The 23,996-nt window shown below is 47.5% G+C and overlaps 1 protein-coding gene across 3 annotated transcripts in view; it reads left to right on the top strand.

Moving 5' to 3' along the window:
* The window catches only part of TRPC4AP (transient receptor potential cation channel subfamily C member 4 associated protein), a 78,586-nt gene extending 54,660 nt beyond the window's left edge, over positions 1 to 23,926 (top strand). The window contains exons 9-19 of one of the 3 annotated variants that reach the window (XM_082856758.1): positions 9,505 to 9,647; positions 12,548 to 12,679; positions 14,770 to 14,828; positions 16,407 to 16,508; positions 17,690 to 17,773; positions 18,859 to 18,949; positions 20,024 to 20,164; positions 20,751 to 20,859; positions 21,480 to 21,592; positions 22,604 to 22,810; positions 23,015 to 23,926. In XM_082856758.1, the coding sequence (XP_082712884.1) occupies positions 9,505 to 9,647; positions 12,548 to 12,679; positions 14,770 to 14,828; positions 16,407 to 16,508; positions 17,690 to 17,773; positions 18,859 to 18,949; positions 20,024 to 20,164; positions 20,751 to 20,859; positions 21,480 to 21,592; positions 22,604 to 22,810; positions 23,015 to 23,152 (1,319 nt within the window). In that variant the 3' untranslated portion in view covers positions 23,153 to 23,926. Of the gene's footprint in view, positions 1 to 9,480; positions 9,648 to 12,547; positions 12,680 to 14,769; positions 14,829 to 16,406; positions 16,509 to 17,689; positions 17,774 to 18,858; positions 18,950 to 20,023; positions 20,165 to 20,750; positions 20,860 to 21,479; positions 21,593 to 22,603; positions 22,811 to 23,014 lie in introns of all 3 variants that reach the window. The other 2 variants (XM_082856757.1, XM_082856756.1) reach the window with 2 other exon arrangements.
* Positions 23,927 to 23,996: the final 70 nt, after the last annotated feature.

Raw genomic sequence — 23,996 nt, 5'->3', positions numbered from 1 at the left:
CTTTTTTTCTGGTGAGAATATTTAAGATCTGTTCTCTTAGCAACATTCAATTATATGATATAGTATTATTGGCTATAATAACCATCCTATACACTGGATACCCAGAATTTGTTAATCTTATAACTGGAGGTTTGTGTTCTTTGACCAGTAACTCCCCATTTCTCCCCACCCCACCCCACCACTAGTAACCACCACTAGCTGTTTCTCTGAGCTTTTTTAGATTCTACATTAAATGATATCATACAGTATTTGTCTTTCTCTGACTTATTTGATTTAGCATAATGCCAGGGGCTCCTTCCCTCCACCCACCTCAATACTGTACTCATAGTACAGAAGCTCTACCCAGGCCCAGTAGGCCAAGAATTCTATGGCCCTTATTGCCCTTGCCCCAGCTCTCTTGTAGGACAGAGGTTCCACTATGTAGGGAGAGGCAAGCTGAGGAGGCTATAGAGGCTACCTATCCTGCTCAGAGTAATAGCACTGAGATTTTGCCAGGGGGAGAGGTAATAGGTAAGAACAGAATGTTGGGAAGTTTGAGCTCAAGGTCATTCTCAGAAACAGTGTAGATTTTGGTGGTAAGAAAATAAAAGGAGCTCTTTTTAATTGAGAACAAAAAGCCAAACCGTGTGCCAGCTAGTTCACCAGAGAGAACCAAGGAAAGAGGTGGCTAAGAAGAACTTAAACCTGAGGTCAAAACAAACCTCAGTCTCAAAAACTACCCCTGCCTGAATTTAATTGAATCAGACTTTGGAGCAATTTATGCCTCAAGGCATTGTCAGAAACAGTAGAGCATTCAGCCAGCAGTTAGTGGAGCCTGACAACTGAGTTTCATACTAGATGAGGCAGAAAGTTTAACAGAGATATCAAGGAAAGAGCCAGACAAAGAGAGCCCTGCTAAAACACTGTCATCCAGGGACACATGCCCAAGGCTGCGCTCTCTGCCAAATGGCCTCATCAGTCCTCAGAGAAATAGACTTTACTGAAATAGGCTAGCCAGGGCATTAAAACAAATAAACAAGAAAACAACCACAAGCCCTGAAAGAAGAAAGAGGGAAGAGTATCAAGAGTTGCTACAGTATTTACTTAAAATGTCCAGTTTTTAACAAAAATCGAGACATGCAAAGAAACAGGAAAGTATGACCAAAATGTAGGAGAAAGCAGGCAACAGAAATTGCTTGTGAGAGAGCCCACATACCAGAATTAACAAAGACTTCAAAGCAGCCATTATAAATATGGTCAAAGAACTAAAGGAAACTATCCTCAAAGAAGCAGTGATGACAATGTGTCATCAAATAGAGAATATTAATAATGAGATAAGAGATATAAAAAGCCAAATGGAAGTTCCAGAGATGAAAAATACAATAACTGGAATGAAGAGTTCACTGAGAGGAGAAAGGAACAGAAAAAAATAGAAATAATAACTGAAAACTTCCCAAATATGATTAATGTACACATCTGAGAAGTTCAAAGAACTGCAAGTAGAATAAACTCAAAAGATTTACACCCATTCACATCATAATGAAAATGCTGACAGAGAAAATCTGGAAAGTAGCAAGGGAAAAATGACTCATCATGTTCAAGATTATCCCAGTAAGATTATCAGCTTACTTCTCATCAGAAATGATAGAGGCCAGAAGGGAGTGGGATGACATATTCAAAGTGCTGGGAAAAAACTCAGCCAAGAATTACATCCAATAAAACCTTCTTTCAAAAATGAAGGTGAAATAAACAGCTTTCTAGATAAACAATAACTTAGGGAATTCACTACTAGCAGACCTGTCTTAGGAGAAATACTGGCTGAAAGCAAGTTACCTCAGCCAATAATTCAAATTCACACAGCAAAAAAACGGAGGATCAGTGAAGGTAATTGTATAATAATAAAAGACAATATATGTGCATCTTTCTTCTCCTTAACTAATTTCAAAAGCAGTTGTATAAAACTATGTGTTTATAGTTACATTGTTGAACCTATAACATATAGAAATGTAATATATTTGACAATAACAGGTCAAAGAAGGTGGGTGGACCCAAAGTTGTAGTGGAGTAAGGAAATTGGACAAGGTGGTAACTCGAATTGACAGGAATCAGTGAAGAAAATCAAAATGGTAAATAAGAGGGTCACTATAGCAGACTCTGTAAATATTTACTTGCTCTCCTTTCTTTTCTCAGCTGCTTTAATGGACATAAAATTTTATAAAGTAATAATTATAACAGTGTATTGTGTAACAATGTATACAGTGTATTGTACAGTATATTGTATTGTTTGGCTTTTAGCATATGTAGATGTAGTATGCATAATAATAGCACAAAAAGGGGGAAGAGGGAGCTCTGGGAGCCCTGGAAATTACGTTAATTTATATCTGAAAAAGTCTGTCAAGTTAAGATGTATATGGCAGGCAAGCCTTGTAGCAACTGCTAAGAAAGTAACTTTAGAAATATAGTGAGAAAGGAATTACAGTGTTATACTAGAAAATATTTACTTAATGCAAAAGAAAGTGTTAAAGGAAAACGAAAGGGGGCTTCCCTGGTGGCGCAGTGGTTGAGAGTCCACCTGCCGATGCAGGGGACGCAGGTTTGTGTCCCAGTCCGGGAAGATCCCACATGCCGCAGAGCGGCTGGGCCCGTGAGCCATGGCCGCTGAGCCTGTGCATCCGGAGCCTGTGCTCCGCAACGGGAGAGGCCACAACAGGGAGAGGCCTGCATACCGCAAAAAAAAAAAACAAAAAAAAACCTAGAGGAATTTTAAAAAGTGAGCTATATAGAAGACAAAAAGTAAAAGGCAGAAGTAAATCCAACTTTGTCAGTAATAACATTGAATGTGAATGGATTAAATAATTCATTCAAAAAACATTGTCATGTTGGATTTTTTTAAAAAGATCCAATTATTTACAGCCTACAGGATACACATTTTCTATTCAAAGGTAGAAATAGGTTGAAAGTAAATGACAGAAGAAGATGTATCATGCAAAGGACAACCATAAGAAAACTGTAGTGGCTGTACTAAGAGTGACTTTAAAACAAAAATGTTATCAGAGATTTAAAAAATAGATTTTATAATAATATAAAAGGGTGAATCTATCAAGATATAACAGCGTGTGTATCTAACAACAGAGCCAAAAATAAGTAAATGAAGCAAACCCAACAGATTCAAAGAGAGAAATAGGCAGTTCAACATAATAGTTGGAGACTTTAATAACCCATTTTCAATAGTGGACAACTATATAGAGGATCAGCAAGGAAATAGAAGACTTGAGCCACACTGTAAGCCAACTAGACTAAACTGATATATATATAGAACACTGCACCCAACAACTGTAGAGAACATATTCTTCTCAAGTACACATGGAATGTTCTCCAGGATGGACCATATGCTAGGCCTTAAAAAAAAAAAGAACAACTCAGGAAAGTTAAAAGGATTAAAATTGTACAAAGTAAGTACTCCAATCGCAAGGGAGAGATATTAGAAATTAATAGCAGAAAGAAATTTGGGAAATTCACAAATGTATGGAAATTAAGCAGTACACTTGTAAATAACTGATGGTTCAAAGATAAAATCACAAAGGAAACTAGAAGATATTTTGAGATGAATGAAAATGAAAGCACAACATACCAAACTTATGGAATGCAGCTAAAGGATGCTTATAAATTTTTAGCTGTAAATGCCTACGTTTAAAAAGAGCTCAAAAAATAACCTAACTTACCGCCTTAAATCATTGAAAAAAGAAGAGCAAACTATATTCCCAAAGCAAACAGAAGAAATAATAGGATTGGACTGGAAATTAATGAAATAAAGAATAGAAAAACAATAGAGAAAATCCACAAAACCAAAAGCTGGTGCTTTGAAAAGGTCAACAAAATTGACAAACCTTTAGCTACACTGACCAAGCAAAAAAGGGACAAGTTCAAATTACTAAAATCAGGAATGAAAGAGGGTATATTATAAGCAACCTTACAAATATTTTTAAAAAGGACTCTGAGAGAATACTATAAACAACTGTATGCCAATAAATTAGATAACCTGGATGAAATGGAAGAATTATAAGAAAGATAAAACTCCTGCAACTGACTCAAGAAGAAATAGAAAATCTGAACAGACCTATAACAAGAGATTGCATTAGTGATGAAAAACTACCCCAAAGACAAACCCTGGCCCAAAAGCCTTCACTGGTTAATTCTACCAGCCATTTAAAGAAGTAACACCAGTACATCACAGACTTCCATAAAATAGAAGAGGAAAGAACTTTGCTTAACTCATTCTATGAAGCCATATTACCCTGATACCAAAACGAGACCAAAAGAAAAAAAGACATCACAAGGAAATTACAGACTAATGTGTCTTACAAGTATAGATGCAAAACGGCTCAACAAAATACTAGCAAACAAAATACAGCAGCAAAAACGGATTATATACCTGATCAAGTGTATATACATAATTAAGTGGGATTTATGCAAGTTGGCTCAGTATATGAAAATCAATTTAATATAGCATATCAATAGAACAAAGGACAAAAACTACATGATTATTTCAATAGATGCAAAAAAAGCATTTAATAAACTCCATCTTCATGATAAAAACATTCAAACTCGGAATAGAAGGGAATTCCTCAACCTGTTAAAAAGCGTCTACAGAAAACCCACAACCAACATTATACGTGACAGCTGAAGACTGAAAAGCTTTTCCCTCACTAAGATCAGAACAAGACAAAGATATCTGCTCTTACCACTTGTATTCAACATTGTACTGGAGGTTCTGGCTAGGTAGTTAGGCAAGAAAAAGAAATAAAAGGCGTCCACATTAGGAAGAAGTAAAACTATCTCTAGTCACAGATGATGTGATCTTTTATATAGAAAAACCTAAGGATCCACTGAAACACCGCTAAACCAATAAACAAGTTCATTCAACACAGTTTCAGGATGGAAGATCAGTATACAAAAATCACTTGTATTTCTATACAGTAGCAATGAACAGACCAAAAATGAACTTAAAACAATTTCATTTAAAGGAGCATCAAAAAAGAATAAAATACTTAGTGATAAATTTAGCAAAGAAATATAAAACTTATACTCTGAATTCAAAGTGCAAAACGTCACTGTTACTGAAAGAAAGAAAACCTAAATGAATGTAAAGACAGCTTATGCTCATGAATCAGAAGAGTCAGTATTGTTAAAGTAGCAATATTTCACACCTTGATCTACAGATCTATCTACAGATTCAACATGGTCCCTATCACAATCCCCTCTGGCTTTTTTGCAGAAATGGACTAGCTGGTCCTAAAATTCATTTGGAAATGCAAGGGGCCCAAAATAGCCAGGACAATCTTGAAGAAGAAGAACAAACATGGAGGACTTACATTTCCTAATTTTTCAAGTTAGTACAAAGCTGTAGTAATCAAGACAGTGTGCTACTGGCATAAAGAGAGACATATACAATGAAATAGAATTGAGAGTTCAAAAATAAACACTCACTTATGTGGTCGGTTGATTTTCAGCAAGAGTGCCAAGACCATTCAGTTGGGGAAACAATAGTCTTTTCAACAAATGGTACTGGGACCATTAGCCATACACATGCAAAAGAATGAAGTGGACCCCCCTACCTCACATATATAAAAATGAACTCAAAAGGATCAAAGACCTAAATGTAAGAGCTAATCCTATAAAACGCTTAGAAGAAAACAGGGATAAATCTTTATGACTTTGGATTTGGTGGTGGTTTCTTAGATGACACTAAAGCACAGGCAGCCAAATGAAAAATAGGTAAATTGGACTTCATTAAAATTAAAACCTTTTGTGCTTCAAAAAACACCATCAAGAAAGTGAAAAGCCGGAATGGGAGAACATTTTTGGAGGGTGGAGAACGTTTTTGCCAACCATATATCTCATAAGGTACTTGTATCTAGGAGGTATAAAGAACTCCTACAGCTCCATAATGAAAAGACAACCCATTTCAAATTATGGGCAAAAGATCGGAATAGACTTTCTCCAAAGAAGGTATAAGAAAGCCAGCAAGCACATGAAAACATGCTCAGCATCATTAGCCATCAGGGAAATGCAAATCCAACCCACAATCAGATACCACTCCACACCCACTAGGATGATTATCATCAAAAAGACACATAACATGGGGCTTCCCTGGTGGCGCAGTGGTTAAGAATCCGCCTGCCAATGTAGGGGAAAAGGGTTTGAGCCCTGGCCTGGGAAGATCCCACATGCTGCAGAACAACTAAGCCCGTCCGCCACAACTACTGAGCCTGCGCTCTAGAGCCCGCGAGCCACAACTACTGAGCCCACGCACTGCAACTACTGTAGCCCACGTGCCTAGAGCCCGTGCCCCGCAACGAGAGGCCACCGCAATGAGAAGTCCGCGCACCGCAACCAAGAGTAGCCCTGCTCGCCACAACTAGAGAAAACCCACGTGCAGCAACAAAGACCCAATGCAGCGAAAGATAAATAAATTAATTAATTTTTAAAAAGAGACAGATAACAGGTGTCGGCAAGGAGATGGAGAAATCAGAACCCTCATTCCCTGTTGGTGGGCATGCAAAATGGTGCAGCCACTGTGGAAAGCAGTCTGTCAGGTACTCAAAAGGTTAAACATAGTTTCCGTATGACCTAGAAATTCCACTTGTAGGTATATACCCAAGAGAAATGAAAACATATGTTTACACAAAAACTTAGACACGAATGTTCATAAGAGAAGATTTACTATAGCCAAAATATGGAAACAACTCAAATGTCCATCAACTGATGAATGGATAACAATGTGGTATATTGTATGTAATAGAATATTATACAGTAACTTAAAAAAATGAAATACTGTTACGTACTGCAACCTGAATGAACCTTGAAACCGTTGTGCTAGAAACAAAAAAACACAAGTTATATGATTCTATTTATGTAAAATGTCCTGAATAGGCAGTTCCATAGAGACAGAAGGTAGTCTAGTGGATGCCTAGAGCTGTAGGGGCTTGGCGGGAAATGGGGATTGACTGCTAATGTGAACAGGATTTCTTTTAGGGGTGATACAAATGCTCTAATATTGATTGTGGAGATGGCTGCACAATTCTGTGAATATATTAAAGGCCAATAAATTGTACGTTTGAAAGGGGTGAATTGTATGGCATGTGAATCATAGCTCAGAGCTGTTTTGTTTTTTTTTTAAAGTGAGTGTGCCCCAGGGTACAGTACAGATATATGGAGGGTGGTACCCACTTTAATCAGTATTGTGGAGCTGAAGAGATTTGGAGGGAAGCACAGGCCTCTTAAACTAGTTTTTCTATCCTCATCCTTGGGAATCACGTTGTTACTAAGCTCTGGCCATTGCTTTCAGGACTGTGATTCGTGAAAATATTTATCCCAGAGAGTTTCTTGTCAGGCCTTTGCAAACCAGGCACCAAAAGTTGGCAGTGACTCGGCAGAGTCCAGGCTGCCTGCATCTCTCTTTCTCCACAGACGTTCATTACTGAGGAGGGCTCATGTGCCATCCGCCGCCCCTGCTCCTTCCACAGACGTCCTCTCCCGCAGTCCCCCCAGACCCCCAAGCTAGGTGATGAGGACGCTGAGGCGCTGGAGGCTACATGGCAGGTGTGCAGCAGAGGCGCGATTCTGCGTGATAGCTCTTCAGATTCTCTTTACAAATCAGTTGACTCTTAAAGTGTTCTGGGAGCGGGGCCAAGGAGTCCCAAGACATAAATTGAGTAATTATGGTTTTCCTCCCAACATGCAAGAAAAGATATGTGAATAGATAGAGTTTTCTCAATTAGATTTTTTCCAGTAAACTTTTCTTAGTCTTTGCTGGCTGTCACTTTCATTGCCATTAAGAGCTTGCAGATTAAAAGGAAGAAAACATATAGCAAGCAAGCATTAGCAAAAACTCAGAGTTCATTTTCTACTTCTGTTTAACACATACTTGTATGTTGGGTACGTGTGCCCTGCATTTTTTAAGCACTTTCAACATATTAAATCATTTAATCTTTGCAACGTTGGTAAGAGATAGGTACTGTTGCCATTATTTCTGTTTTACAGATGAGGATGGATACTGAAGCATAGACACATCAACAGACTTCCCCAAAGCCACCCAGCAGTCTGGCTCCAAGTCCTTAACCACTGTGCTGCACTGCCTCTCTGTCATGCTTCGTTCAGCAGCTGGTCGTCTTTCAGCTTTTATATTAGTGATGTAACATGGCTGGAAAAAATAGTTCTAAGTCTGTAGGGTGGAGTAAGTTAGGTTTTTAGGTCATGATATCCCCGTACAGAAATCATAACTGCATGTGCCTCACCCGAATATATCTCATGACCACTGCTCTGTACCATATAGACTTTCTGGCCTTTTCAAAAGGCCTCTAGGGCAACAGTTCCAGTAGGAACTTAAAAGGACCTTAGTAGTTACTGATTCATCCTTTCACCTTAAAGATGAGGAAAACTAAGGGGAAGTAAATCCTAAGGTCTCCTGACTCTGACCTTTTAAAATAATAGGGACCTAAGAGTGAGGCTTCCCAAGAATCAGGTGCTGGGCGTTCTTGTGTCCTCCTTCACTCCTCACAGGAGCTCCAGCCGGTCGCTGCAGCACTGCTTTTCTTCCCGTTTACAGAGCACTTGAAAGCCTGACGAGGAGGTGACTTGCTCAGGGTCACACAGCCAGCAAGTTGTCATTCCACAGCCCGCCCTCAGTCTTCATCCCTTTGCTCTGCCCCATTCCCGAGAGTACCCTCCACTGCGGCCTGCGTGACCCACTGAGACTTTTTTGTTAACTGGGTAGTAGAGGAAATGAGATGGTTTACCTAAAGCCCAAAACCCAATGCCTGACACATATTGTGTCCATGAATATTACGTAGCTTTTGCTGTCGTCGCTAATAATGAAATAGGGTAAAATGAAAACCTGCTAGTAGATAATATCTGTATATTATCTGTATCATCTGTACAGATAGTATCTGTATCACTAGTATCGATTGTGATGCCTCGTCTGCTTTAGGAAACTTTCCATGGCTGTTTGAAAAACAGGAGGGAAAAAAATCTTCAAAAAGCATCCATTTTAGTCCTTCAGCAGTGCCCCCTTGTGGCATCTAAGCAGAGGGACCAAGTACTTAAGAGTCCTTTGTGACCTGAAGAGAATTTGACACAGTTTGCTGCTGGACATGTGTCTGGGCACTTTCTCGGGGTGGGCGCGGTGGGTCCGGCGGTGGCAGGAGAAGGGATTTGGGGGCAGGGCATGGATCAGATTACTGGGTTGGCTGTGTCAGAGTATTTTTGCTGGGTGTTAAAAGCTGGTGGGATACAATTGCAGAGTCCATGTTCCTAAGTTTCTAAGCTTCCCTGAACCCGGTGGCCTGGAGAGAGTTTTGTGGCTTTCAAAGTCTCTGTCACGGACTCAGGGCCCAGTCTGATGGCTCTGTTACCTCAGGTCTGTTTAGAGCAGGTTTGAGGGGCAGAAACATGTTTCCTCACGAGCAGTGATTGAACCCTCTCTCCTGGTGGCTGTCTCAGCCTCCATTGTGCTCCCTCCTCCAGGGGCTTCGGAGGAAAATGGCCTGCCTCACACTTCACCTAGGACCCAGCTGCCTCAGTCAATGAAGATCATGCATGAGATCATGTACAAACTGGAAGTGCTCTATGTCCTCTGCGTGTTGCTGATGGGGCGCCAGCGAAACCAGGTGGGCCCTTCCGCCACGTCTCAGAGCAGGAGGAGCCGCGGGCAGACACTTCCCAGGCACCTGTTAGGCCGCCCCTCACAATGCCTCTGTCTCTGGCCAGCAAAGCGAGGGCTTGGCTCCCTTGTCCCTGTTTTACACATCAGGAAACCAGTCTGATTCCGGGGCTCATAGTCTTTCCACTGTGCCTTGCTGTGGGCATCATTTCTAGACAGAGCATTGGTGCCCTGGGCAGGAGTGGGCGGCTTAGCCATGTTATCTGACCTTGTTAATGTGCAGAGTAAAGGGTAGGTGTCTGCCCTGTAGATGCACTGGAGGAGTTGCCAGGCTGATGGGGGCTTGGGGTGGCGGGTCGGAACTGTGTCAAGTTATGAAAACTAGGCAACTGCGGGGGGTCCAGCCATGCTGAGGTTCCTTGAACCTTGAAGCAGTTCCAGGAGGGAGGAGCAGGGAGGAGGGGGAGGGCTCTAGAAGTATGCAGCACTCCTCAAGATGCATAAGTGGCCCACTCGTGCTCCCTGCGCATTCTCCTAGGGGTGAAACGAGGCCTGGGGGGAGGGGTGGCCTAAGGGAAGTGGGAGCTGGGAGCTCAGCAGTCCTTGAGCACCTTTTTGAGTTAGGGACTGTACTCTCACACAGCTCTCTGTGAGGTGGGTGCAGTTATCACAAGTTTACAAGTGAGGAGCAATTTTAGAGAGGGCAGCAGGGAAAAGACTGGCTGAAAGATGACATCTGGCCCGGCAGCGTCCTGAAGAAAGCGAGGAAGCCAGGACTGCTAACCCTCAAGACAGCCTGCCAGGTAGAGGGAGCAGGCCCAGATGGGAAGTGGGTGCGAGCCTGCCTGGTGGGTTGGTGGAACAGTAGGGAAGCTGGGGGATGGACAGGAACCAGCAGCGAGGAGAGGTGGGCTGAGGGGTTGCGCGGGGGCCAGGTCGCATTGGGCTTTCATAGGCCATTTAAGGGCTCTTGTGTTTATACTCTGAGTGAAATGGGAAGCCATCCTCTGGCTGCTGTGTGAAAGAGCTCACAGTAGCTAGGACCAGCATGTTTGTGGCAGGAGTGGTGAGAGGTGCTTGCGTTCTGGATCTATTTTGAAGGTAGAACAGGTAAGATTTGCTGATAGGTTAGATGTGGACATAAGGGGAGAGAGGAGTTAAAGGTAACTTCCTTACCTCTTTCCAAGCAGGTGGGAGGAATGGTTTACCATTTATTGACATGGTTAAGACTGGTGGGTAAGGACTGGAGGGGCAGACGTCTGAAGGGAGGAAGGGGAGGAGTTCAGTTTGAACAAGTTAGGTTTAGGTGTCTGTTAGAATTGGCACTTGGCTTACCTGCACCTGGAGTTAGGGGAGAGGAGAGGCCTGGAGGTATAACTTTGGGCGTCATCACCCTGTGGTTGGCATTTAAAACCAGGACGCTGGATGAGATCCTGCCCTGATGTCCACAGCACTGGGGCTCCTTCCTTTAATATGGAATATATTTCTTATAAAAGATATTAGTCACAATATCTTACCTGTGTTGAGTGCTTTTTCTTTTTTGAGGCACTTTCATCGTCATTCATATTTGAATTTGAGGTTATTTGGTAAGTTATACCGCAGGTGGTGACCTCTACCCCACTTGATGCTTGTGAAAACAAAGATACAAAAAGGGGCCCTGCTCTCAGTCATCTCAGGCATCATGAGAGCCAGGATTTAAACTCTGCTGCCCTGACTCTTCTTTCTGTCCCCTCACCATGGCTGTTCCCTGCTCTCTGAGCCTTCCTGTTACCAAGTTTCTATGAATCATTGTGGTCTTTAGTTAAACTGTGATAACAGCCGCCACTTCCTTGGGAGGGACCATCAGCTGGCCTCAGAACCCTGCCTTCCTGAGAACCAGTGTTATGCTGGTGTGTCCTCATTTGCACAGTCAGCATTAACTGAGTTCCTACTGTGTGCTAGGCACTGTGGGAACATGAATTCACAGACCCCGCCTAGACCAGGACAGCAGGGGGAACAGTTTCCCTGGCCAGGTCCCCCAGAAGGCTCCTCCTTGGAGTGACCTTATTATTGTGCACTTGGGCCAGGTTCTCTGACCAGTCTTGGCTAGGTTGAAATCACTAGACTGGAAATGCTCACCAAATGTCATAAGTTCCATCCCTCTGGTGCTAATGAAAATAATCAATACAACAGTCATTTTTTCCAGCGCTTCCTGTAAGTCAGGCCCTGAGCTTCCCTCACATTACCTCATTCAGCCCTTTCAGTAGCTTCATCAGCCCTCATTTTCCATCAAGGGACTCAGGCTTAAAGAAGAATGTTGCCCAGAGTCACAGCACTGTCATGTTCTGGTCTCCCAAGATAAACACCAGCCTGTGGTGGACGGGGAAGGGACAGGCTTTCAGATCAGAACACCTGAGTTAGGGTGACATTTCCACCCCTGCCTTGGCCACATCGGTCCTGCTAAACTTTCCTTTCCTCTGTAAAATGGGAATTAGTAAGTACTGGGGCTGTGCTCTGGACTAGACATATGTTTTCTGACTTTATCCTTACAACAGCCCTGAAAAGTAGTAATAGTTTTGTTTTATGTTATGTAAAAAATTATTTTAATAGGTCAGTAATTCACATAGTTCTGTATTAAAAGGTGTAAATGAGTATAAGTGAAGCCTTTCTCCCCTCTGATCCTGAACATTCAGGATTCTCCCATGAAGCATCTAATTTTACCAGTTATTAATGTCTCCTTCTAGAGAGTTTAAAAGTATGTTTGTGCATAGCGGGAGTGGTGGTGAGGGTAGAGTAAGCGTGGCTGTTTTCTTTAAGCCTCAGCAATGCTTTCTTCGTCCTGAAGCCTCATGGTACCTACCTGCCCAGGCTTTGATAGGCCTTCACAGCACATTTGTCTTAATGCTTTTGCCTTCCTGCCCCATCCAGGTTCACAGAATGATTGCGGAGTTCAAGCTGATCCCTGGGCTGAACAATTTGTTTGACAAACTGATTTGGAGGAAGCATTCAGCATCTGCCCTTGTCCTCCACGGTCACAACCAGAACTGTGACTGTAGCCCGGTGAGCAGGGACCCTGGTGACAGATGGGCTTTGCTTGCCAGAAGTAGTTGTTTCAAGAACTGCTGTTGGCCCTTTGAAATTTCATTCTTTGAGAGTAGAGCAGAAACTGAAAGTCATAGCCTGTGTAACCCCATGATTGGAAGCCACCTTGGGGAAGGATCTAACCCCCACCCTTCACCTATCCAGAAATCCCTTTTGAGGCCCTCCAGCCAGCCTTCCCTTGTTCACCTCTCGGCAGGGCACTCACTTTCCTCCAGACAGGGCTACCCTCTCTGCTACGGAACAGCAAGTTTTTCCTCATTCTGTTCTCTATCCCATTGTAATTTACACCCACTGATAGTAGGTTTGCCTTCCAGAACCACGCCAGTGGTCTGCCTCCAAAAAGGGCTTTAGGAGGTTTTCTCTTTTTTAAGGGTCAAGGGCTCACCTTTGCTCGGTCTTTCTCACGGTGCCGTAGAGAGCACTGAACTGGGAGTCAGGAGCCCTGTTGTGCCACTCAGCTTTTTGGGAGAGCTTGAACAAGTCACTGAATCTCTGAGCCTCTGTTTCTTGCAAAAGAAAGATCATCGGCTCTCAGCATGAGGGGGAAAGTGCCACACGGCCACCAGGCCCAGTGACACGGGCCCTCCCTGGTCTCTAAGCTGCGTTCTGGGGACTTTCCTCAGTGCCGAATCTTCCAGTTTACTGTTTTTCTCCTTGGCTTTGTCAGATTTACCTTTCAGCACATCCATTTAAGTTAATTTCAAGTGAATATATTCTGCATTTCTAGACATTTTGTCTGGATCTTTGTCAAAAGCTACGTGGTCTTTTATTCATTATGTTAATATTTTGTTCTTCTGTTGCATTTTCTGTCTTTAATTTTACCTCTTTAATTATTCATAACATACGTTTTTATGGTATTTTTTGGATTGCTCATGGGGAGCTACTTGTGTCTGAGTCTTCAGACTCGCCTCGGGGTGGAGTGTTGCCTTGTGTTCTGTACTGTTTGTAGAAGGTCACCTTCGGGGGAGGGGGAGCTTGTTTTCCCTGTGAGTACCTGTGTAGACTGGGCCCTGGAAGTAGTCCTATAGAACATTTGGCTTTTGTCTGCCAGGTACTTCAGGGGGCACAGCATCCCAGGGCAAGGTTTCATTTTGAGTGTCTGCCCTCCCACTCTGGTAGTATGAGCCCAGGGTCCTCCTGGGGACCTGGGGGCTCCCCTCCACCACCAGCAGCACCCTGGCAGAGACAGGCTTATTTGCCAGCTCCCTGGGCTGGTAGGTGGGGTTTTTCTAACCCTTTTTTCACCAAATGTTTACATTCTGCAGGCTTTCCATGGGCCCAAGGTTCTGTCTGGTCCCTGCAGAGCATTGAAACCCAAGCCCTGGCCCGAATAAGTCTCATTTCCACTTCTCCACCCACCCGGAGTTGCCACCATCAGCTCTTCTGCTCGCTGCTCTGAACTCGGTCCTTTCATTTCTGATTCTAGTGGAATTTCCTATGAACTTAGCCTCACATTTAAAATAATTTCAGTTATTTTTTTTAAGACTTTTTTTAAAAAATTAATTTATTTTATTTTTGGCTGCATTGGGTCTTCATTGCTGACCGCGGGCCTTTCTCTAGTTGCGGTGAGCAGAGGCCTGCAGTGCGCGGGCCTCTCACTGCGGTGACCTCCCCCGTTGTGGAGCACAGGCTCTAGGTGCACGGGCTTCAGCAGTTGCGGCTCACGGGCTCTAGAGCACAGGCTTAGTAGCTATGGTGTGTGGGCCCAGTTGCCTCACAGCTTGTGAGATCATCCCGGACCAGGGCTCGAACCCATGTCCCCTGCATTGTCGGGGATTCCCAACCACTGTGCCACCGGAGAAGCCCAATTTCAGTTATTTTTTATCCAGTATGTTGGGGTGTTTTTAACAGGAAGGGTCTACATTAGCTGAATCCCCTGTTGGCCAGATGTGGACAAAGGGTTTTCTGACTAAAGAGAAGTCCTCACTGTGCACGAGGACAGGGGCTCAGAGAAGCAGAGTGACATCCAGGCTGTCACCAGAGCCTTTTGTTTTCTTTTGGAACATTGTGACTGTGGTTTTAACATCGAGGATGCACATGTATTTTAGGACATCACCTTGAAGATTCAGTTTTTGAGGCTCCTCCAGAGTTTCAGCGACCACCATGAGTAAGTACGAGCCATCCCTGGGAGGAGAGTTGTTTCGTTGTCTTTCCTTCTCCCTTTGTCTAACCGCTCACCTCGGCTCAGGAGGACCTGGGCGCCGTTCTCACCTCAGGGCAACCGCATGGGGCTGCACTTCCATGATCAGGGCTGCCATTTGTGCAGCCCATCCTTTATGCCAGGCCCTACACTGAGTTTCCCCTTGCCCCACAGCCACCTTGGAAGTGAGTGCGGAAGTTGCTGCCCCCTTATTACCCTTGGGGTCAATACAGCTCTCAGCCGTCTGTCCCTCTGAGCCAGGAGCTTGGCTATTTGCAGGGGCCAGCAGGAACCTCAGATTGCCAAAGTGGGCTGAGTATTGGCATGTTGAGCGGATGGAATATTCGTCACCTGTGCAAGGAGATGTACTCTCCCCTGTTTTCCTTGAAACACACTCTGCCCTCTTATTTTTACTGTCCAACGTTTGGTGGAGGATGTATTGGAGAATGATTCTCTGCTATAAGGAAAGTGCAGTGGAGGGGTAAATGGCAGCTGACCTTGGCATTGGTGAGACCTTGGTGAGCTGGAACACACAGGCAGCCACTGCTCAGCTCTTAGCAGCTGTTGGTGTACAGGAAACAAGGCCCAGTGTTGCATAGCTTCTGAGTTTTTCCCCCAAGGAAAGCCAGAAATTAAGATTTATGTGAAAAGTCCTGATTTTTAAGTGCTGGTTTATATTCGTTTCAAATATTGTATAAGCTGACAGGACGCGCCTGGGGACACATGTGACCTCAGGGGCCTTCACTTTGCAGCTTTTGTCTGGATCATGTTGATCATCCTCTCTGAGAGGTTCTCTGTCTGAAGGCCTCAAGCTCCAGCAAGTATGTCAGCCCTGAAAAACGGCACCAATGTGTTCTGAATGTGTCCTTTTTTTCCTGAAGAATTGAGCCCCTAGCTTTCATCAGATTCTTAAATCTGATGGGTCATGTTCTCAGTCTTGGATTTTATATATTCTAAAGCAGTGCGAAAATGTGGGAGCATTGTTCATGGGAGTGACATGATCAGATTCCAGTTAGCTGAAGATTATTCTGGGTGCTGTGTGTGGGATTGACTCCTGTGGGGAGACCATTTAGGAAGCTGGTTCGGTCCACATGACTTGGGTGACGAGAGGCCTGGATGTGAAAGGGAAAGGAGGGAGGGAGTGTCACAGCCAACTCAGGCCTCCTGGTGGGAATGTTGGAACAGGGCCAGTCTTGAGTAAAATGATGAGTTTGATTTGGACATCACTGAGTTGGAAGTGCCTTTGAGAAATTAAATAGAAATGTTCAGTGGCAAAAGAAAGGCCTAGAGATGCTAAGGAAAGGGGCCTCATTAGTGGACGTGGCAGGCAGAGGGTGGGCGTTGGGGCCAGGGAGACTCCCACAGCCTGAGAGCAGTGGGCTGCATGCCCTGCCACAGAATGCTGGCTCGGGGTAAGTGGCGTTGGGGGCGGGTACCCCGGGGCTTCTCGGATTCCCTCCACAGCAAATGGGCAGGGCACTAGCCCAGTGTTGACGCAGCAGCCACAGTTCCTGTCCTTTACCACCTCCAACACGTTTATTTCAGGAACAAGTATCTACTGCTCAACAACCAAGAGCTGAATGAACTCAGCGCCATCTCTCTCAAGGCCAACATCCCCGAGGTGGAAGCCGTCCTCAACACTGACAGGTGAGCACGGCTGGGGTGCATCTGTGGCCCACAGCCCACCCTGGTTTCCTGCGTGTCCCAGGGCTCCCAGATGGGTGCACACAGGTGTGTGTACTTGTCCTTTCTCACTCACGTGTAGCTACAGTGTCTTGAGGGCTCCTGTGTGCCAGGCACTGTCCTCCCGTCACCTGCATTATCTCATTGGAGCCCCACAGCAGCCCTTGGAGGGAAGTGCCATCATCACCTCCACTTTACAGACTGGGGAGCAGGGGCTCGGGTCACCTCCCACAGGTCATATATACTCTGCTGTCTCCCTTGTCACCCAGCTTCATTGACATGCTCCTTTCCTGCCCTCTGCCAAGTCCCATTAGCTGGGTTATACTTGCCTCACTTTCTAGAGCGGAACAGGGAAGTCACAGGCTCACAGGGGTCAGAGGAGGGAGGGAGGACTGTATCCAGCAACAGGAGTTGTAATTCTCCAGCCTTTTTTGTTTGTTTGTTTGTTTTTACTTTTAAAGTAGCAGAAATCTTTGTTCAAATGAAAGTGAATATAGTCCCACCCTAACACCTGTAGTGGGTGAATAGTAGAGCTGCTCTATTTGAAGGGGAGTTTAAGGACCTAGAGTCCCTGCCTGCTTGGCCCTCTCTCCCCGATAATGCAACCTGAGTCATTTCCTCACTTACTGTCTTTGCTTCCTAGACCAGGAAGCGGAGGCCCAGAGCCTCAGGTACTTGTCCAAGGCCAGCTGGAGCTGAACCTGGGGCCCAGGGTACTCCCTGCCCCACCCTGTTGGCACGGACTTCGCCCCATCTGCTAGACTCTGTCATGGTATTTCAAACCCACTTTTGTTGTAAGCAGCCCTCTCTCCAGCAGTTCTGAGCCCTGTGTGACTCTGGTTGTGTTTTTGGCCTCTGATCACTTGTCAGTGAGTTTGGGCAGGGAAAGCTGCCCTGAGATGTAGTGAGAATGCACTTGGCTATTCAGTTGTGAGACTGCAGGAGTCCTTAGGGTGCTCTGGACCCAGGTAGAGCAGGAGGACATCCTGTAGGTTTGGAAATGTCACCATGTTTTTTTACCCACCTACCCCAGCAGAGACACCCAACCCCAGGGCCCCAAGACACAGTCCTTCGGCCAAGTGGAATTTGGCCCCTGTCAGCCTCTCAGATCTGCCCCCAATATGTCCCTGTCTATTTTATTTCAGGAGTTTGGTGTGTGATGGGAAGAGGGGCTTATTAACTCGTCTGCTGCAGGTCATGAAGAAGGAGCCAGCTGAGTCATCTTTCAGGTAGATCTGGGACACACACCTGCCACTCCTGAGGGCCCAGGAGCCAAGTGTTTCTTTAGCTGTTAGAATGACCTTCTTTAGTCACCAGCTTCTACCCCGGACATCTGGTTACTGTCAGGGAGAGGGAGTTTGCCGTCTCCCTTGTGTTGACTCAGCACGTACTCACTAGCTTCTGCTGCGTGCCACCAGTGTGTTTCAAGAATTGACCAAGAATTGACCCAAGCATTCACCAAGCACCTGTTCTGTGCTGGTGCTGGACAGGTGGGGGAGAAATGAGAGCTACAGCCCCTGCCCACATGGAGTTGCCTGGGTTGTGAGAAACAAGCATGAAAAGAAACCTGTGTGGGGGCTGCAGTGTGGAGAGGCTCGGAGCCAGGACCTGCCCCGGGGGCCGTGGGGGCAGAGGGAAGGCCGGTGGGGCGGGTGCGGACGGGCAGGGCACCTCAGTTCCTTAGACTCATCTAAGTTGAGTCTTAAAGGCTGCAGGCAGCAGTAGCAGGTGAGGGAGGCATCCCGTCAGGGTGGGTGTGAGCTGTCAGTAGGCTCCATCCCCTAGGGTCCCCTGTCAGCTCAGCCTGCTTTGTCCTGACGTCCCCTTGTGGATCCCAGCTCTGCCCTCCGGGGCCACTCAGTCAACATCAGCCACCTCTTCTCTAGGACAGCCCATCAGAAGTGAGCTTGGTGGTCTGTCCACACGTCTGTCGGGTTCCCTCATGCATTCCCAGCCCCTCGCTTCCATGTCCTCCTGTTCCTCTGAAGGGGCAGAGGCTAGAGTGTTTTCACACGTGATTCACAGGGCCAGCCCTTTGATCCTAGATGCTGCCTTCTCCAAGACACAGCTCCTTCCAGACGAACCACATGGAGGACTGTTCCCCCCTGAGCCGTCAGATCCCTGAGGATGGGGACCCTTGATGTGTCCCCAGTGCCTAGTGTGAGGCCCGATGCCTAGTAGATAGACGTTCAGTAAATGTCTGTTGGATAAATGAAAAGGCAGCAGACATCTCCCAGCCCCTTGGTGAATAGAACATGGGCCAGAAGAGGGCAGCCTTAGCCACCTGGGCCAGGGGTCAACATTTGGGTCGCAGGTTTTGGCAAGCCCGGGCTGTGGAGAGTTTCCTCCGAGGGACCACCTCCTATGCAGACCAGATGTTCCTGCTGAAGCGAGGCCTTCTGGAGGTAATGGCCCGGAGGAGCCAGGGTGTCGGGTGTCCCTCTCCCCAGCCCCATGTGTTGCTTTCCTGTCCTGAGACCTAGACAGCTGGCAGAGCAGACCAGATCTCTTTATCGTAAAATGCCAGTGCAGATCGCCCTGGTACTTCCCCATAGCTGTCAACTCTGGGTTCCCCATGGGTGCCTAACGGGTGACTGAGGGATCTGGGGGTGGCCATGGAGGATTACAGGAGTCTGTAAAGTTGCTCAGCAAGGCCTTTTGACCCTGAGGATATTTTGCTGCTGACTAAAAGTTCATTTCCCTTTCTTGAAAAATGGCCTCCAGAAAAAGCAAAATTTACGAAGGGAGGTAGGGGAAAATGTCCAAAGCTACAATTGGGTAAAAAAAAGGATACAAATAAGAAACTGACCCATGCATTGTTATAAAAATCCATAAGGAAAAGAACTGATCCAAATTGGTATATACAACTTCAAGAAAATAAAAATGAAAAAGGAAACAGTTTAACTGTCATAGAAAACCTTCTCAAGGAGTTAATCAATTGCTTCATGTTCTTGATAAAAGTTCACTGACTTTAGTGTGAACTTCTTCTTTTATTAACATAAAGACAAACCATGGGGTCAAAACGTGTCTCGTGTTCTTAAACCCTGTGCTTCACTTGAATGGCTTCAGTGCTCGGGCAGTGGCCAGTGTTACCTCTGGAGACGGCCACCTCCCTGCGAGCTGGAGAGCCTGGCCGTCTTGCAGACACTTTAGCTCGGACCTGGGCAAGCGAGAGAGGTGATGGCTACATAGCCCAACCTCCCCCCACACCCGACTTCCTGGTGAGGTGTGTCAGGCCCGGCCCTGCCCTGGGAGCCACCAGCATCCTCAGATGAGAATCTAGACAGGGGAGCAGGTTCCATCAGCCTGGATGCTTGCTCAAAGCTAATGCCACGTGGTCTGAGCTATGTGCCAGGGCTGGGGGAGGCCGGCGGTGGGCAGCTTAGATGAGCACAGCCTGGGGGCAGCAGCCATATGTGCCTGTTGGTCCCTGGGATCAGCCGCCTTCCTGCCTTCACCCTGTCCTCTCCCACCCCCAGCACATCCTCTACTGCATTGTGGACAGTGAGTGCAAGTCGCGGGATGTGCTCCAGAGTTACTTTGACCTCCTGGGGGAGCTGATGAAGTTTAATGTTGATGCATTCAAGAGATTTAATAAATACATCAACACGGATGCAAAGGTAAGTCTAACCCATGGTTCCGTGGGGTGTGCCACATCATCCAGAAGTTATGTTGGAGCCCAGTCTTCAGGTGCTGGTTTTAAATTGGAGAGTCCTGGGGAGTCAGAGGGTAGTTGTCAGCAAACATTCATTAGCCCTTGCTGTGTGCCGGGCACTGTGCTAGACCCTGGGTACACAGGGATGAAAGTCTCAGCCGCTTGCGGGCAGGTGGGCTTGGAAATGGGTCTGATGCAGTGTGCCGGGTGCCATGATGAGCCCCAGAAGGGCAGGACTGGGCCCGGTGTGTTAGGCTCACAGGATGTGTGTGGCAGAAACCCAGCTCAGACAAGTTGAAGTAAAAATGACAGTAGACCCTTCAGTGCAGAAAATACTGGACATAGTGTCAGAAGATCCGAGTCGAGCTCTTTTGCTGGGACTGCTTATTAGGTGGTGAGGGCAGGGCACAGGTTTGTCTGAGCTTCAGTCTTCCTGTTGGAAACAGCTGGGCCAGGGTATGGGGATACCCCCTGCAGTGACTGCACGCTCTAGGCCTTGGCCGTCTCCAGCCAAGAACCCACCACCCCCGTCAGCCCAGCCTCCGCTCCAGTTCCAGGTGTTCCTGAAGCAGATCAACAGCTCGCTGGTGGACTCCAACATGCTGGTGCGCTGCGTCACTCTGTCACTGGACCGATTCGAAAACCAGGTGGACATGAAAGGTAAGAAAAAGCCGTAATGCCAAGGTGAATTGGTCCAGTGTGGCTGCGATTGGTGTCAAACACCCAGCCTCTGGCAAGGAGACAGAAATGTCTGCAAGTAGCTGCACCAAACACCCACATGGTTGGGGTCAAGGCGGTGGCTCTCAGGGTGATTTTCTTGGCTTTACTTTTATCATCCATGCTTCCTCTGATGAGCATGTGTGACATTTTAATGGCAAGTGGAAAAAAAAAAAACTGTTGCCAGCAAAATGCAAAAAACAACACACACCCTTCCTCTCCTGGCCTGGACTTGCCTGGGATGAGAGGCCCCCACGTGGTGAAGACTGGGGAGGGCCTCTGGGAGAGGCGGTCCCCGAACGTGACCGAAGGCAAAGGTGGAAGCAAACTCCTGGCAGGGGCTCTAGTGAGAACGCAGGCTTTAGCCGGGGTGGCAGAGCAGCTGGAGGTTTGTTCCTGCTGCAGCCAACACTTTCTGTAGTTGTTTTGATGGTGGGGGCTCCCAGCTTCAGAGTCAGAGCCCAAGGGGGGCTTGACTAGAAGCCTGGGTGTCAGGCCCCTGGGCCTGAGCCGCGGACCAGCTTCCACACCTGCTGCTCACACCTCTGCCTCTCTGTCCCTAGTCGCAGAGGTCCTGTCCGAGTGCCGCCTGCTTGCCTACATATCCCAGGTGCCCACACAGATGTCCTTCCTCTTCCGCCTCATCAATATCATCCACGTGCAGACGCTGACCCAGGTGAGAGGCTCTGCAGACCTGCCACAGGGAAAGGGAGATTGGAAGCAGTTACCCTCATCCCAGAGCCACCTTCACCCTAGAAGTGTTGGGTTGGCCAAAAAGTTCGTTTGGTTAATGAACACATTCAATAAAGTTCTTGGTGAAAATGAAAAATGTGTCTTTTTACTTAAAACTGAACAAACTTTTGGGCCAACCCAATACATCTCCTGAGACCCATCCCTTGGTTCCTGGGAAACCCTCCCAGCTATTCTGAGGACTTTTCTCCAGTAAGAATCAGTGCCGCATTTTACAGAAGGGGCCTGGGGAGGGAGCAAGGCTCCAAGGTCACAGATGATTTGGGGCAGAGTCAGGATGGGCACTGAGCTCTGAATCCCAGTTCAGTGCTCTCCGAGCCCAGCCTCCTGTGCAGACTTTGGGCTTGGACCTGATGTTGACTCCCACCTCCTTCAACAGATAACTGTGCAGCTGACCCTTTTCCGAGCTTCACACCCCTCTTTTCTAAAATGGGGGTAATACTCAGAGGTTGTTCTTTCATTCCTTCATCTAACGTTTACTGAGGCGAGACCCTGGGCTGGGGATGCACAGTGAACGAAACAGTCTGAGACACTTCAGGAAGCTGCCTGTCTAGTGCTGAGTGAAGCGGAGTGAGACACCTGCATCTGATGCGTGCACCCCGCCGCCCCAGGGATCGAAGCTCCTGGGAAGAAGCGATGCCTGAGCTGATTCTGGAGGAAGAGTGGACTCTAACTAGACTGATGACACCGTTCCCACCGGAAACATCCCAGGGTGGGGATGGGGGTGTGGGGTGAGGGACCAGGAAGGCACTTGGGCCAGGATGCCAGCATCGTTCCTCTCCCCAGTCCTCTTGTCAGCTTTCTTCAGGGGCAGTGCAGTGCATGGCCCCTGGACTCCGCCAGGGACACCGTCCTCCCTGCCCAGTGGCACCCCCGCTCCACCGGGGCCCCTGGGGCTGCCGGCACGTGCGTGACCTGGATGGCCTGGTGCTTGCAGGAGAATGTCAGCTGCCTGAACACCAGCCTGGTGATCCTGATGCTGGCCCGACGGAAAGAGCGGCTGCCCCTGTACCTGCGGCTGCTGCAGCGGATGGAGCACAGCAAGAAGTACCCTGGCTTCCTGCTCAACAACTTCCACAACCTGCTGCGCTTCTGGCAGCAGCATTACCTACACAAGGACAAGGACAGCACCTGCCTGGAGAACGTGAGTGCCCCACCCCTGAGGGGTGGCGGGCGGGCTGCGGGCACGCAGACCCAGGGCCCCTCGGAGGGGCATCTGGGGTCCCTGGTCCCCGCCTGGACCCTGTGGCAGGCAGCTCTTTGTCCCCTTACCAAGGCCCTCCCCACGGGGTGCTGGGCTCGACCCGGGTCCCCCAGGCGCCCGCCCAGCCCCTCTCTCTTTGCCCAGAGCTCCTGCATCAGCTTCTCATACTGGAAAGAGACAGTGTCCATCCTGTTGAACCCGGACCGCCAGTCACCCTCTGCCCTTGTCAGCTACATCGAGGAGCCCTACATGGACATAGACAGGGACTTCACCGAGGAGTGATCTTGGGCCAGGCCTTGGGAGGCTGCTGGGCCTGGGCCAGCGTGGGTGAGCGTGGGTACGTGTGCCTCACGCCCTGCCCTGTCCCGTCCTGTCCCCCACCCCGCGCCTCCCTGCTGCTCTCCGCCTGCCCCAGGTCTTCAGGTACAGGCTTGGTGGGAGGGAGCGTCTAGAAGCCCTTGGCCCCTGGGTCTGAGGGCCCTGGGTCATTGGGGAGCCTCAGTTCCCTCAAGATCTCCATGACGAGGACAGGGACACTGTGCCCACCCTTCCTTCAGAACCCTGGGGTCCCGGCCCACCCAGAGGTAAGGGGACTTTTAAAAATAGCTCTGTCTGAGCTCCTGCCCGGTCTCTTGGCTGTCAGTCCTGGGGTGGGGAGGGAGATAAGGGCACCCTCCCCCAATCTGTGAGCCAAGCTTGCCCTGGCCTTTGGACCCAGGCAAAGGCTTCTGAGCCCTTGGGCAGGGGTGGGGGACACCAGAGAACGCTACCTTCCCCCAAGCCTGCCCATCTGTCCCTCCCTTCCTCCCTCCCTTGTTTTCCTTTAGCTCCTCTGGTTCTGTTTGCTCATTGGCCGCTGTGTTCATGGGTTCCCCCAGAAGTGGGAGGGGCCTTCTCTTTCCATCCCTTGGAGCACAGGGAGGCTGTGCCCGGGCCCCCCCGCTCCAGGGCAGCATCTCCTGCCTGAGCCCACCCCGCGCAGGAGCCTGCCTGGGAGCATACCCTCGGCCCCTCCGTGTGTTGCCAATTTATTAACAACAAATAAACCAATTAAATGGAGACTATTAAAGAATTTATTTTAAGTGACTGATGTGGACCTGACTTTTGTCCATGAGACCACGTGCTG

The sequence above is a fragment of the Leucopleurus acutus genome (genome assembly GCF_964270905.1).
Source record: "Leucopleurus acutus genome assembly, chromosome: 16".
Taxonomy (NCBI): Eukaryota; Metazoa; Chordata; class Mammalia; order Artiodactyla; family Delphinidae; genus Leucopleurus; species Leucopleurus acutus.
Note: the sequence above shows the minus strand (reverse complement) of the source record. Positions and strands in the feature narration are given on the sequence as shown.